Here is a 16334-nt window from a genome sequence, read left to right as displayed (position 1 = left end):
TGCATGCTTCTGTCATTGTGCAGCAGTGTGCCAGGCAGCCTGACTCAGTCTTTGCACCTGATAATTTCCTTTCTTAGCTACAAAAGTGATAAAGGAGCATTCTGCTGCCTGGATGCTCTGTTGTTCTCTCCCCACTTCAAGGCTGTAAGAGAATCTTATTTGTGTCATCAAATAAGGCAGCATTCAGAGAATAATCCCAGAAAGACCAGGAAAAAAAGAGTATGGGTATTTTCCGAGCCTGCTAGAATACCTATAGCTGAAGGAAGGCGAACAGCTTGATTCCTTGAGCACGTCCTTTATTGCTCTGTCATTCTCTGGGAACATTAGGGACTGTGTTTAAGAAGCTGCATCAGTTTCAGATGTTATGCACCTCATTAATCAAAACAGCTCCTTTTGGAAGGCAGTTGATTGCAGCTTAGGCACAGAAGTGCTTACACCTCAGCATCCCTTAGTGCCTAGAGAAGGAAAAAAGTAGGGGAAAAAGACCTTTACTGCTATCACTGGCTTAGTTCACATTATCTAATCTATGGCAGTGTTTGAAAATCGAGATTTATCTCCCTAGAAAAAGCTTGTTCTACCAGAAGTTACGATGAAAAGAATAAAACTAAATAATATTTGCACCAGGTAGCTTCTCTGCAGAGTATTTCAAATGAGTCACAGCCCGTCCAGGTTGTGCCAGGAGGTGGGAGGAGAAGAGGAGCAGGTGAATGCTTTGGAGAAAAAATTGGAGAGCAGGCAAACAAAGATGAAGAAGCATGTGCTGTTTGTGTGCATGGTGAAGTCACTGCTGATGGCTGCGTTTTCTTAAAGTAAGAGCTTAAACACCATCCTGCTGCTTTAAATGGCAGAGTTATCTTAGGCCGGTGACAAGTGACTTCTAGGGGGGAAAGGTGAACATTTGCTTATGGAAGCAGAAGCACAGCGATTCTCAGGGAACTGGTGAGGATTTCCTCACTGCTTGCAGTGGGCATTGGCTGCCTGCGTTTAGCCTCCCTGCCTGTCTGCAGAGTTCACGTGGTTTCCTTTTTCTGGGAGGTATGATTTTAACTATATAAAACAACAAACATTCTAGAAAGCCACAGATACTGAGTCTGTGCAAAAATATCTGCAAACAGCCTCTTACATGGCTAAACGGATTCTTAATTTAACTCCACTGGTTTCAAAGACTTTACATTAGAAAATAATTGGAACTGGTTTATCAGTCTAAGAGCTTCATAAGCATAGTGGAATAAACAGCCGTTCCCAAGGAAGGGCAGGGCAGGGCTGATTGCCACCTTTTTTCTTCCTTTTCTGAGGAAAAAAAAAAAAAAAAAAAAAAAAAAAAAAAAAGGTAGGGAAAAGCCTGATTTAAGCTTTTTTCTACGGCTTTGGCCTCTGTGTTACATGAGGTGCCTCATGGCCATCAGCGAAAGGAAGGGAGGATTCCTACCCCGAGCTGTTCTCCGGCAGGAAAGCGCTGACTCAGGTGCCCAGCGAAGTGGGCTTCCCCGCGGCGCAGGGAGAGCCCACGCATCCCACACGCGCCTTCGCCATCCCGGTCCAGCCTCCCTCGTTCCGGTAGGGGAGCTCTCCGAGATGCAGCCTGCCGTTTTTTGAATGACTTCTACGGATCCAACCCCTCAGGGAGAAATAGTAGCATTTGGCATGTCTAACGGGAAGCAAGGCAACAAAGGAAAAGAACCTTCCAAACCTTTCTTCGGTAAAAAACACAATGGGGTTCCCAGCAGGCAAACTTGTGCCAGAACAGAAAGGCACTCCCCAAGACCCTGCTTTGCATGCAAGTGAGATTTTCAAGGTGAACCGGTATTTCTTCCTTTAGATTTGGATTTGCCCCATCCCCCCGGCCCCCCCCCCCCCCCCCGTGTCTTCACCAGAAAACCTGCAGCCAAGCAGCTGCAACTCCAGAAGGAGACAAGGATCGCCAGCATCTAAGAGAAAAAGGAATCTTCTTGCTCCTATTATTTTTATGATGCTGCTATTTTTAAATTTACAGCTGCCCGGTAGGTTTTGCTGCTAAACCGAGGATGGCATTAAGCCGGGCGCTCCCTCAGCTACAGCCAAGCCGCGGCTGACTCCTGGTGAGCGGCAGGAGCCCCGCAGTGCCCAGGCGCCGGGGATGTTGCAGCCCAGCAGCAGCAGCAGCAGCGTTGCGGCGTGCCTCTTGCCACACACACCCTTGGCAGCCAGACGTTGCCCTTTTAAGAAGCCCGGGTGCTGGCTCAGGTAGGCAGAGCCTGTGTGCAGTAGTCGCTCCTATGGCAACCCAATAGAATGGGATCGCTTCATGAATATTCCCAGGAGCCGGGGCTGCATGAGGAATAAGTGATGACAGTGATGTAAGCAAGCAGTGGCTGCTGCAGGTTGCAGTTCATTGTGTTATTGGCCGGCAGGTTGAGGAGTTTGAGGCACCCAGGCTTGCGCTTCGCTTTTCGGATGATGTCTGCCCGCCGGGAGACACTGCACATTTGCATCTCGAAGCCAACATGGCAAGGCGGCTGCTGCTGCTGCCGCCCTCCCTCGCCTTCCAGCCAGAAGTGTGTGGCTCTCCTCTAGACTTCTTGCCCAGTGCTCTGGATCTGAGCAGACAGGGATTGCAGTAACACTCACCAAGGGGAGGCAAGCAGCAAGTAGCCAAATCGGGACAAGGGAGGAGAGGGGGGGGCTTTTTTGCCTTCCCTCTTTTTTTTTTCTTCCGTTCTGGATGCAGAGCCCGTGCGTTGATGCGGAGCCTGTGGATGCCACAGTCTGGTAAGGAGATGACACGCCAGCCTCTGGTCCCTCCTGCCTCTTGAGCTGGGGGCAGGGGCCTGGGGACAGCGACGGTTCCCCTCCTTCGGCACAGCCGGGGGGTCTCTCCCCCTCACTGAGCAGCAGCAGCAGCAGCAGCAGCAGCAGCGGCCATGGACAAACTGCCCCCCTCCATGCGCAAGAGGCTCTACAGCCTGCCCCAGCAGATAGGACCCAAGGCGTCGATCATGGATGAGGAGGAAGACAGCGACAAGGACACCCGGAGGAAAAGCATCAGGCTCAAGCCACTGCCTTCGCCCTCTGCTGGGAGCACCCGGGCACTCGGGGGAGACCCCAGCAGAGGGGGAGACCCTGGCCTCCTGGAGACGGAGGCAGGCAGCAAGGGCGCCAAGACCAGCACCAACGGGGACTGCCGCCGCTTCAAAGGGAGCCTGTCCTCGCTGACCAGCAGGCACCTCCACGACGCGGCTGAGGAGAAGAGGCTGATCGGCGGCGAAGGGGAGCCAGCCTCCCCTGGAGAGGACAAGAGCCCCCCTGGCAGTGGGGAGACGGAGCAGGGACTGCCAGCACCCCCGCCACCGGCATCCCCCCCGGAGTCCCAGCAGCAGCCCCCCCGAGCTTGCTCCTCTACCTCCATCAAAGTGGAAGGAGGTGGAGGGTGCGACCAGATCACCCCAGATGAGGAGCAGAGGCTGGGCCAAGCCGGTTTCATGCAGAGGCAGTTCGGGGCCATGCTCCAGCCGGGGGTCAACAAATTCTCCTTGAGGATGTTTGGCAGCCAGAAGGCCGTGGAGCGGGAGCAGGAAAGGGTTAAGTCTGCCGGGTTCTGGATCATCCATCCCTACAGTGACTTCAGGTACAATCTCCCCTTCCTGGCCCGCTCAAAACTGGCCTGCCCCTTCCCCTACCCTGTCCAGCTCAGACCTTTCTGCACAGAACACACACCCAGGGATAACTTTCCTTGCTAATTTCCTAGTCAGAAGAGCTGGAGGACACATCCAAGATCTGCTTCAGTTAAACAATCTGCAGGTTTCATTTATATTTGAGCTTAATTTTAGTGTCCCCATACTACTATTAATTTTAAATTGTGTTTTTAAACTAACAGATGCTTCTCGCTTCAGCTTTTTATAAGGGAAAGCCTCTCCATAGTCCTGTGTAAATGGGGAAAAACGTTCCCACCTGATGCACAACTCCAGACTAAAAGCACAATGTCTGCTGCTTAACTACTCCTGCATCTCCAGCTCACAACCTGCAGTCTGCCAGTTTAATGTTTTGTTTCCCATTTTAATACCTCAAAGTCCTCTCCCTTCTCCTTCCCCAAGAGTTAGGGAATGATGCTGCCACTATTGCTGCTCTGTACAGCTTCTTACCACAGCATCGCTTGTCAGGAATTGGTATGTGCAGAGGATGATAGCAGCGTTCATTCTGAAGGAACTTAAGACCTTCAGAGTCTTACAGACAAAGATCTGCTCTTTTGCATCTGCAGATGCTTATTTGCAAGACTAATTTGGGCAGGGAATAGTTAACATTGTCTTTAGGAGAGTAATGGCTTTCTTTCACTCAGATAGCAACATTGCCATGAAGGTTAATAAAAAAATTAACTTGTAAACAGTAGAACCAATTATTGTATGGCTTCAATCACATAGCTGGGGGGGGGAGCTGTGTTTAGGCATTTGTGAGTAAAGTATTGTCTACAGCACAGGTGAACTGTCCTCTGCAATACGTATGTAAAGTGCTGCAATCAATAATTAATTACTTAGTGCAATCAATGGCTAAGGGTTACTGCTTCAACTTTAATTACAACTGGCTTACATTTCACATTTAAAAGCACACAGTAGAAGCACATTATTCAAACATAGCCATCAAATTACGTGATTTTATTGAATTCTTGGACTCTAAAAGAAATGTCGCCTTATTCAGTAAAATATAGTTAGCAAGATAATTGCAGGAAGGAGTTGCAGGATGGATTTTGGTGCCCAATGACAGAAACCTCTTGGCACTACCTTTTAGGGATTTAACAAGCTTAGAAGATTCAGGACTGGCACTGAACAGATTCCTGGATACTTGCTTGGATTAACAAACATTATTAGAAGGCTATGTGAATTGGAAGACTGCACTGTCATTTAAATTCAGCGCAGTCAAGTGTCCCAAGCATAGAGCTGACCGAGCATATGAGGGTTTCCAGTAGCTACATCGTGATGCACAGTCCTTGTAAGTACAATCTTATTCAAACCCAGATTGGAAAGAGTATAAAATTGCCTCACTGTTGTGACTGGTCAAGTAATACCTCACAAACACAGAGAAATGTGAGAGTGTTTAGCTTTAGAAAGAACAAACCAATTTCATTCGCTTGGCTACAGATCTTAGTGTATTTGCCACAAGCCTAGAGTTAAAAACTAACTGCTGTGCTTTCTTGGATTATTCTAGCAAAGTGCTCTCTGTGTGTTGCATCTTAAAGGAATTTTGGATTTAGTCTCTGGATCATATTTGGATTTATCCTAAAGTAGCCTTCAGTTTGTATATCTTTTATGTATCTGTATAACAGATTTATGCCCTTCCGTCTCTATGACTGTTTCCAGCACAGAGCCAGACTGGCAAACTTCAGTAGAAGGATCGTGGCAGTAGCTGAGGTAGCCACCTTGCCCAAGGTGAGATGGTCCTAAGAGATAATTTTTTGAAGATTCCTAGTGAACTAGTGCTTATTCCTTAAAATGGCATAGCAAATTATCAGGCACGTTTTTATTTGTGAGGTACTTGGCTATAGGGCCACTCCTAGCCTTACGCAAAGGAATGAAATACGCAGTCAAGCTAGACTCTCCCAAGCCAGCTGATCATACAGTGTGCTAACACCCAAATGTTCACATGCAGGCAGTTACAGATGTATCCATGTATGACTTGTTAGCATTAAGAACAAAATCCTCTGCAACGTAGCTTTGCATTTCTGTAGAGAAAGCAGAGTTGGATATCTGTGCCCTGGTGCGAGAAATTGTCTGCCTGGTGTCAGATTCCAGGTGCGCTGAGAGCTTGCCATTTTGCGTTTCTTCTAAATTGATGCTAGAAGCCGAGCACACAAATATGTGCTTCCTCCCTACTATTATGGATCAGCATCGGATGGGGCAGTGGTATTGATTGTGCAGAGAAGCATCTGAAGAGGCCGGAAGGAGTTGGATACACTATTGTATGGTCAGTATGTGCATTTTCCAGGGAACTTTTTTCACCCCAGTTTCTAGGTCACTTGCAGCATATCTGTTTGAATGTGACTGCCACTTAGAGAAAATGCGTGGACTTTCATGAAAAATAACCTGTGAACAATGGCTGCATTGAAGGAGAAGAGTGGGAGCTTTCCCGGATGCTGTTCGGATTAGATATTCCCTTCTGCTCTGAGTGCTACCAAAGCATCTCTCTTGGAAACAACTCATATGAATACGAGTAACATTTCTTGACCTCCGAAATGCAGTAGATTGTGCCACAGAGCAGGTATGACCAAGATATTTTCAAGAGCTATATCCTTGGCCCAAAGGACTCCGTTTGCTGCTTTGCAAATTACGCAGTGCAAGGCGTGCTTGCTCCTTGCTATAGATGGGTGCAGATCCTAGAGCATTAGGATGCTGTGAGAGGCACGAGTCTCCATTGTCTGGCACTTTGCATTGTCACCAAAGCTGTACAGTAGCATTTGGTGTACAAGTTTTAAAGTTAATAAATACTAAGCCCCTGATCTTTTTTGCTGTCTTTTTGGAGAAACCAGCTTCACCTCTGAGAGTGAGGTGCGTCTCCAGGTGTTTTGGTAGAGCTCCAGACTTCATGACTCCTGGTTACGTACAGCTCAAGACGTGAACTTTCGAATTGAACACTCCGACCCTAATTAGCAGAGCTCGATTTTGCTGTAAAATTACATTTGTGCAATTCCTCTGACTTCATGGAGTAACTCTCCTTCGTGCTATGTGAGAGGCATTCTGGTTTTAGAATAGAACAGAGGCTTTCATCATTGTCTCATTAAATTATCATTTTAGCATCTAATATAGCTAATTCCAGTGGCAAATCTATGACCCTCAAAGAGTAAAGCAAATTAATATAGATTAAGGCTCTGTTGATTTCTGCTTTTAGTCCATTGTGAGGGGAAAAGACACCGAATGACCTTTATAAAAACCAGACTCAGTGCCACTGAGTACTCATGACTAATGCAGTGGACTAGTTCTGGCAGCACTTAAAAGGTGTCTTAGCGATTTCTAATGAAAATAAGAGTACTAGCTCCTCTTCCGAGGTTCAGATCTAAGTGCTAGTTACTTGAGTTTATTTGCATCTGTGGTTGATCGCACATCAGTGCAGAACCAATGTGTAGATCAAGATTTATCTGAGGCTCTGAGAGCTTTTTCAGTGGATAGATAGAATTGCAATTTATTGCTTAGAGGAAGCATTGATCTAGTAAAATCGGTTTAATAAAAAAAAATCCAGACAAACAGTGATCTATCTAGTCTGAAGTTGAGTGAAGCATATTGGTTGGAGCTGCTCTCCAGAATTGCTTGCAAAACAGTGGAGCATGCTGCTTTTAGAAAGGCCTGAGAACAGATACGCTATCTGAAGGACCAAAATAGTCCAAACAGTGGATGTAAATAGAACTACACATTATTCACTGCCCAGTAATCTATTAACTTCTTCACAGGAAAAAGAAGCTGCTGCTTGCTTGAAAACAGTGGAAAATATTCCACTCGGTCCCAACTTGAGATTTTGGATTTTTTCTTCCCACTGTTCTCACTTGGAATATTTATCTGCAAACAGACCCTTTTGTTCGTTTGCTTCCTCTGTGAGACCCCCACACCTGCTCAGGAGCTGGGGAGATTTATGTGGCACCAAAAGAAATAGATGTGGAGGTGTAATGTGTAAGGTAGGGGAATTTCTGAAGAACAAAATCATTTGCTCCCCTTCGTGCTGGTCCAGACCTCTCAGCAGTGTCAGTCAGACACTTCCCTTGGGGAATCAGTGGGATTTATTAATTATACTACTAAACACTGACCCCAATTGCACTGGCAGGATAGAGCAAAAATGGGAAGGATGCATGCTTCCCTTTTCCACTCTCCTGAACAGAAGTGATTTCCAGAGTGCCTCACGGGGTGCTGCTCTGTCTGTGGAGATTGTTTTCAGTCGTAAGCTTTTTGCTATTTTGTTAAGAGGGTAAACAATTTGTGAAGCATGCAGCACGCTCCCTGGCTTTGGTGGTTCACTTAGGTGGGTGTTGCTCTTCCCGCTCTCAGACAATAATGCTCTTTTCTATACCTGCTGCCCAGAATGCTGCTGCTTGTGCTTGCCTTCATGCCTCTCCACATTCAAAGGCTGCCCACAATGGCAAATGCTGATCTTGTGACTTGCCCACTGCTCACATGAAACTAAAATGAAAGCTAGCCATTGTGTGAGCCTTATGTACTGCAAATTGCAATTCTGGTTCACTGAAACCTCTGCTTGGAGGGAAAGGCAGGGGAAACGACTGCATTAGTAGCAGAACCTGTGCCAGTCATTAGAAACAAACAAAAAGTGCAAATCAGGCATGGGCTTGCTGGTGGGCAGCTCATATATTTGCCTGTCTTTTCTTGTTTGTGTCGATGGCAGTTGCCTTAAAATCATGTGGGGGCACTGCTAGCTGAGGAAGGGAGATGTTCCTGAAGTCAAATCTTGCTGTCTTTACTGCAGAGAACTTTCCTGCCAATTCCCAGGGCAGTTTTGCTGGAGCTGAACAAGGGAATCCAAGCAGGAATAACATGAGGGATAATCCAAATCCTGCTGAGCAACATGGATTAGGCTTCTGTTGTCTTCAGTGGACTGTGAATCAAGCTGCAGGAGAGGAAATGTGGTTTCCTGACCATGAAGGGGACCAAACTAGTGGTAGCCATGCTTCTCATGTCCTTGGGCGAGTCACCCCAAGCTTCGCGCTCCAGTTGTGAAGCAGAGGATAAAAAATCCCGTGCTAGAGGCTTGTTGTGGGGATATAGTTATTTGTAGGAGACATGTTCAGGTACTATAAGAGGCAGCATTTGAAAACAGGAAGGTCTCAGTAAATGAAACACCTCGGTGTACCACCATAAGACGTTTTAAGATCATAATCATATAATACTATAGTATTTTCATATTTGTTCACGTGCAGAAAATGAGATCAAATCGTATGAATAAATACTAAATCAAACATTGAGATTTAAGACAATATCATGATTAAGATTTCCTGCACAAACTTAATTCAGACCCTTGGTGCAAATCTCTGCCAATAAATGACCACATTCTCTCTTCCGCAGAAGCCCAAGCCTCATGCAGTGCACATGGGGATGGCTGTTCCTTTGCAAAAAGCTATTTAACATTTTATCCATCTCTTGTTGTAAGATAGCATATTTATTTCATGTTATTCAGATCCTAGTATGAAAAAAAACAGGTTTTTTTGATACTTAGGAAATATTCAACTGTAAAAGCAATAAACGATCATTTCTCTTTCTGACACCTTGTCTAGGGAACTAGTACTGTCATCCCCAGTCTGTAGTGAGGTGACAGAGGCTAACAGGCAGTGAGGTCAAGAACATGCATTACTTTGGTGTAGTCAACCTGAGGACCTGTTTGCAGAGTGTGTAGCACTCCACAGCATGCCTTATGTTCAGAGCTCAGCCTCTGTGGGTGCCCAGTAAGGAACCGGACATTGCTGTGACCCACAAGACCAGGGCACAGAGGTATTGGCTGCCTGTTTTAAGAGTATCTGATGCTTTAAGATGAGCGGGACATTTCGGATTTGGACCATTTCTTAGACTTGCTTGGTGAGCAGCCAGTCTGAGAAAGAGGCATGCCGATCCCACCCAAGCCTCTGATGTCTGTTAGTTTGTCTGTTATAGTTTAAAAGAAAAAAGAAAAAAAGAAAAAAAGAGGAGGGGGTTGTCAAGAAAAAAACTCCACAAAACATAGCTGTGAACAGTGACATAGTGTCCTCTTTAATCATCCCCTACAAATATTATTCTAGTTCCAGTTTTGGATTGAGCTATTTGCCTAACACCTCTGCAGGAACTTTTTGGCAGAGACAGAATCTCCAGGGCAGCACTCATCTGCCTTAGCCATCACATCTTATCCTGCAGTTCCTTATCTCTTTTATTGCAAACCTTTCAGATTGTGCAAGAAATGAGCTCGTATAGAAAATCTCTTCCCCACACGTCTGCCTCAAGCCCTTCCTCTCATCTTGAATGAATTCTGTAGGAAGAACTATTTTGAAACATGTAATGACTGTAATGTAATACATACAGCTAACCTCCGTTCTGCTATTTCATAACCGAAGCTTTTGACTTTGCAGTCTAATTTTAATATAGTGGTTTTGTATAATTGTTAAGGTAAATCAATCCCCATCCTCATCATAATAATGTCCCTGGGTTCGTTAGCAGCGATGGACCTTTGAGAGGATATGCTGCACTGCCCTCTGCTCTCAATTAAGCAATGCCCGTAGCAGGCAGTTACAGCAAAGCGGCAATGATGTGCCAGGTTCTTGGGTAGCTCTCCAGGCTTTGAAGGGAAATGTGCTCTGTGTTACAGACTGTTTGTTTTCTCCCCTGTACCCAAGCATGATGCCTTCTGCCCTGCTCCTTCCAATCTGCTGTTTTCCCTACCCCTCACTTTCAGTGATGTGTTGCTTATCTCACCACTCCCATCTCCGTTTTCTAGGTTTCTTGTAACATGTTTCTTATCCAGCCAGTCCTAGCTCCTCATACCCAGTTTTTCATTTGATTGCTCCTTTCCACCTCACCACAGCTTTTAGTAATGCTTCTTCTCCCCTCCCGCCCCATGTCCAATTGCAGTACGTTGTGCTTGGCACTTTATTCAGCCCAGTGTCAGTGGCACTTCTCTCACACCAGTTCCTTCCCTTGCCAGTCTCAGTCCTTATCCCCTTATCCTTCTTTTTTTTTTCTTTTTTTTTTCCAGATGGATCTCCCCCACATTTGTTTTCTCTCCTTCTATGTATTTGTAGTTGCTATTATCCGTTGGACTCTTCAGATAAGCTCAGTATTCTCAGTCCCTGCTTTCCTTCCTGGTTTAACAGTGGTCATTTTGCCTAGTAATTTCAAACCTCTCCACTTTATCCCTTCCTCCATCCTTGGATGCTCTCAGCCCAGCACTGTTTAGACAAACTCTACCCACATTCTTTGTTTTTTCAAATTTGAAACGCATCCATCCTTGAAGCCAAGCATTTCAAACGATGAATTTATGTAGAAGCACAATCTCCACTGCATAAGTGTGAAACAGATTTTATTTGAGGGAAAAATGTGTTTTCCAGAAGTGTTTATTGGTAGGCGCACACAGAATCAGTGTAGGACGTTTCAGTACTATTATAAGCAGGTAGACTTGGGTTTCCAGCACGGTGTTATTGTGGTTAGGTAACTGCTAGTGCTTTCTGTTGCACTCAGGTTTTTTTTCTGCTGTAGCGGTACTGCTACTGCACTGAAATTCATTTATTATACAGATAAAAGAGTGATCTCTGTCTGGAGATAACATAGTGTCATTTTAGCTTGGAACCATTGAAATTTGTCTTTGTTTCTGATGTGTTATGAGCATCTCATTAGCAAGCCCATGAATCCCTCCATTTGCTCTCAAAACCCAACTATCTGAGCTCTCATCTCTGCCAGAGCATAGCTTTCGTCCTTTCTCTTATTTTTGAAAGCTCTGTTGGTGCCAAGGAAGTTATAGGTCAATTGAGTTATTGTTGGTTCTAATTGGCACTCTAACAAGCTATTAAATCAATTTACCTACGGATGAATGTCACTCAAAAAGAAGGTGCCAACTCCATTTCTGTCTTTGAGAACTTCAAAAAACTGCATTTCCACCGGTGAGAGCAAGGGAAAGGCCATTCCATAGGGAAGTGGCTTGGTAGAGCACAAGATTTCACCCCAAAATGTTTATGCCACGTGATCTGTGTTGGGACAAGGTCCACGCTGTTCCTGTATTCAGGGGGGTGAGGCAATTTCCAGAACTCAAGACCAAGAGGGAGAATTACAAAAGCCCCCAAGTCTGCCGAATGCTGCTCTATCCCCTCCCTGGTTTGTAACAGAGCATGGGGTTGTTTCTGTGTGGAGAGACCTGAGGCCTCTTCTCCTCCCTTGGTGCTTCTCAGTGTCCTCATGCGTTCCTGCAGCTGCTGATGCAGGGGCAGCATCCCCAGCCATCCTTCAAACCAGGCAGCATCTGGCTGGCAGCACCATAACCGTCTTGGTGAGCAGTGGTATATATCTGCATGAGATTTACTTGCTCCTGTTATAAAAGAGTCAGAGTTATTATGGTGAATAGGGTTGATTTAAGTTCTGTTCAGAAATGTTTAGATAATCTCTTTGTCTAGCAGCAATACAGCACTCATTCCTACATTAGCTGAGCATTTTGCAGAGAGATGGCTGTAACACAAGGTGCTTTTCAGCCTGCAAGTCAGGAGAGGATTTTGACCAAGCAGCAAGTTTGTCCTGGGGTCTCCAAACCAGAGCTGCTGTATATCTGTATATATGAACTGTTCAGGTATCCTTGCTTAAGTGGACATTTTTTTTTGGTGATGTACAAGGCAGATGAGAACGCGGCTTGGCTCTGCGTGGCTCTACAGCTCTGCAGTGCTGACAGCACTAAAACCTGGGTTTTGTCAGCAGACAAAGCAGTTAGGACTCCAGAAATACAGAAGAGAAAGCAGATGTGTGCTGGGCTAACAAGGTGCTATTACAGAGACCTTTTTCTGCCCCTTTTCCTTGCTGAATGGTTGGCTACCTGGGAAGTCCCTTTACAAATTGAAATTATTCATTCCGTGCAGTATATTCACAGCGGCTGACATCAAAATGGTCACCCCGTGCCTAGTTTGAGCACCAGGCTGTAGTAAACCAGGCTGTTAACTCCTGAAGAGACGCTGCATGCAGCAGGGGAAGATGCTGCAAGTGAGAGCACAGCGGATGAGCATTCAAAGGGGAATTCCAAGGTCAGCTTGAGGGCCCACCCCTTGGACATTATAGGGGCACAACTGCTTCCCCAGCGATGCACAAAAGCTAATCTCTTTTGTGGTGACTTGTCCAAATGTGCTAATTAAGGATTTAAATCTTTGCCTCTTTGGACAGAGAGGTTGTCTGTGTTTATGCATCTATTGTGAAAGAGCTTAGAGGCAGGAGAGGTGCTGCAGGTTGCCAGCTGATCCTAGTGTAGGAGCTATAACTTCTTTTTTTTTTTTCCCTTTTCACAGTTGTGCTCCAGCTTCTGGTGACTGCCGGGAGATCGGCAGCTGTACGCTGAGTAACTCCTCATCCTGCACACAGCTCCAGTGAGACTGTATGCAGAGGGGCTCTGATGGGATCCCGTTTTCCTAGTCAGAGCTGCAGGGCACTGTTACAGTCTGATGTCTGGGGGATGGAAAGCCTGGTGGCGCACAGTTGGATTTGCCTGGGTGTGGGAAAGAAATGCCTTGCAAAGTTATCAGCGCTCTGGAGCTTGCGAGGGAGATAACAGCTACATTCCAAAGACTCGGGGACTCCACATTAATAAGTCCCTTCCTCCCAGCCGTGGCTTCGCACGTGATTTCAGGACAAGGTGCTAACTCATCACAGCACTAACATTGTTACTGGCGCGATGGCTCATCTGCAGAGGACTTGGTGCATGCATGCGTACGTGCCCATCTCCAGGGGACAGGAGGTGGTGGAGGCCCCAGTTTATCCTATCCCGCTCCTGGTGGTCTCACCTCTGTCCCCATTCGTGAGTAGGCTGGAGGGATGGTGCAGAGCCCAGGGTGTGGGCTGAGCGAGCGCAGTGACATCCTGCAGCTCTGCAGAGGCACCGCAGTTGCATTAGGCGTAGGGAAGCAGTGCAAAGGTGACGCTGCCTGGCAGTGTCAGGGTTTGGACTGGCTCTCCTGACAGGCAGAGCGATAACAAATGATAACACTGGCTGACTCTCTGCAGCTTTTTTAATGATGGCAAACCTGCTTTCGTTAAGCACAAATTCTTGGTGCTTGATCTTTCCCTCTTTGCCTTAAAGCACTAATGCATGCACAAGTTACGCATTTATTAATAACAAGTGGATGTGAGGGCGATCTGGCTGCGACATCTGTCACCCCATTGATCGCCAGGGTTGATTCGGCTGATCTGGCTGGCTAGGCGGGTGTCCCCTTCCTCCCTCACCGCTCCATGTGCGTCCCTCCCGAAGCTGCGCGCTCGGTCGAAGAGGACGACCTTCCCCGATAGAGGCGTACCGTTCATCGGTCAAGGGTATACGGTAGCTGCGCTCCCCTGCTAGAACCTCCAAACAAGCTCAAGGTCCATTTGATTCTATGATTCTAAGTGGAACATTTGTTTCCATCCCTGATTTTCCGTGAATTACTGGGAAGGGGAGGAGGAAGGACCAGTGTAGACCACAGATTATGGGCTGTTCTCTTTGATGCCAACACAAACTCATTTGTATCGCTTTCCCATGCTTGTTTAGCTGTGGATGCCTTTTGGACCATGAGCAATGTGTAGCAGGTACAAGGACAAACTGGAAGGCAGGTCAGGCATCTGGTTTTGACATTATGAGGAACCATAAACACAATGCTCTTTGTGCCTTGATTTCTCCAACTTTGGCAGTGGAGCCATGGTACTGCTAGGGGCCAGGGAAGAGGCTGTAGACCTCTTAAAACATTTTAACATAACAAAAGATTCAGAGTAGATGTCAGCAAGGGTATATGGTTTAGAAGGCAGTTCCGTGAGAATTTCTTCATGACTATACTACTCTGAGTGCTGCTGAAGATTTGGTTACATCTCTTGTCCATTTGTTGTTAGGACCACAAAAATTAGTAGATCCATGCACTGTTAAGTGATTTCTGAATAATGGTTACTTATTGCCAGCACCTTTACAGTTCCACGTATGATGCTATATTGTGTAGCATGTTTGGAACTAGGTTGGAAAAAATGTAGGTAAAAAGTCTGGACAGGGAATGGAGATGAGAATTTTGTCTTTTGTGTCTGTAATGAGAATTATGCAGGCCCTGCACGGGGTTTGGAGATGCTGTAAAAAGAAAATGTTCCAACTTTTCCTCACCGGTCATGTGTATTGCAAGGCGTACTGCTTTTCTCCTTGGGAGATGCAACAACTTGACTTCAGTAAACACTCCTGGATGGAAGGTCTGGCACAGGAGCTGGCAAGGTGTCTCTCTGGCACAGCAGCTTTAGAAAACAGCATCTGAGCTCAGCAACTGCTGAATCTTTTGGACGATCAGTTCCGCCCCTTGCCTTTTAGTGCATGCCCAGGTGTGCTTCAGATCATGTCAGCCCCGGTTAAGGTGACACACTGTGTGTGCTCTGGTTAGAGAGCAACTGAGGGGCGTGCCCCATGCTTGGGAGTTGGAGCAAGTTTCTGGGTCAAAGGCATACTTTAATTAAGCTCCGGATCTGGCAGGGTCTGTTGGCTCAGCCCTGACTGCTTTGGGGAGCTTCTGGTCCTCGGTTTTGCAAAACACCACATAAAGTAACGTCGTTCAGAGCATGTCGGTGAATTCCCATTATGACTGGGCTCCACTTTGCACCATGGACAATCCTCATCCAGCACCCAAACGGGGTGAATTCCTCCTGCTTCTTGTTGGCTACATGCATTGGTGGAGAGGCGGCCAGAGCATAGGTCCTAGACAAGGGCAGTGCTGCTGGTTGTGTGCTCCTTTTGCAGCACCAAGGGGAATTTAGGCTAGCGGTGGCAGATGTGGGTATGGCCTAGGGCTTGTGCTTTTGAACAGGGGATCTGGAAGCCTCATCTGCAAGTAAATTCACACAGCCAAATCTGCACTGCAGACAAAAAAAGATTTGCCTTGACATCATCTGCCCTGCTCTGAGATCTGCAGTCAGTCAGGAGACCAACGCACAGCTCCCAGCCTCTCTAGCTCAGTAGAATTAAGGCTAAGCTTCATCATGAGCTAATGCAAGCTGTTCCCACCCCAAATAATTGGCTGCTGGATGGTTTTGTGTCTGTCTAAGCATTACTGCATGTGGGTGGATGTGTTATGTGTGTGTGAATGAGTCTGCTTTGGAAATTAATACGTAACATCGGGGGTGCATCTAATAATACACCACCTCGTGAGAGATATGTGCGTGAGAAGTGCAAAGCAGAGCTGAGCGTGTCAAACATCTGTACAAGGAACACTCTCCCCGGCACCACAGGAGGATAATTCCCACACCTAGGCTACCAGCGTCTCTTTATCTCTCTTCTTCCCACCATAAAGCACCTCAGATGTCTCCAGTCCTCTGTCTCCCATAACTGAAAGAGGAACAAAAAGCAGTGACATTTCTCCAAAGCTCAATCCCTGGGTCAGCACAACCCTCTGTGCAAGGCAGAGCACCCTGTGGTGGGCAGGAGATGATGGAGGCATTGGGTTGTGCACAGAGAAGAAAGGCAGTGCCCATCCATGAGCATTGCATCCTGCTGCAGATGCCGAGGCATGGAAGCCATGCCCACCTGGGGGGTTGGGAACTGTAACCCTTCTGGGACTGAGCTTTTGGCAGCCGATGGAGGGTTTTATTTTCATGAGGCTGAGCCGTTCTTAAACACTTCCTCTAGTGCAATCATCACACACACATCTTCTCAGTAATGGTAGGCCA

General features: G+C 46.6%; 1 protein-coding gene across 6 annotated transcripts in view; it reads left to right on the top strand.

Annotated features, from left to right (window-relative positions):
- HCN4 (hyperpolarization activated cyclic nucleotide gated potassium channel 4) overlaps nt 1–16334 on the top strand; it is a 151232-nt gene that overhangs the window by 44879 nt on the left and 90019 nt on the right. For 3 of the 6 annotated variants that reach the window (XR_010834150.1, XM_067003709.1, XM_048081409.2), the window contains exon 2: nt 1994–3604. The exons of the other annotated variants lie outside the window; for them this stretch is intronic. Coding sequence is in view for 2 of the 3 variants with exons in the window: in XM_067003709.1 (XP_066859810.1) it covers nt 2901–3604 (704 nt within the window). In the remaining variant the exon portion in view is untranslated. The remainder of the gene's footprint in view (nt 1–1993; nt 3605–16334) is intronic. 6 annotated transcript variants of the gene reach the window in all.

The sequence above is a fragment of the Anser cygnoides genome, chromosome 11 (genome assembly GCF_040182565.1).
Source record: "Anser cygnoides isolate HZ-2024a breed goose chromosome 11, Taihu_goose_T2T_genome, whole genome shotgun sequence".
NCBI classification, from domain to species: Eukaryota; Metazoa; Chordata; class Aves; order Anseriformes; family Anatidae; genus Anser; species Anser cygnoides.
The sequence above is the reverse complement of the archived record's forward strand: the minus strand, read 5'-3'. Positions and strand labels throughout refer to the sequence as shown.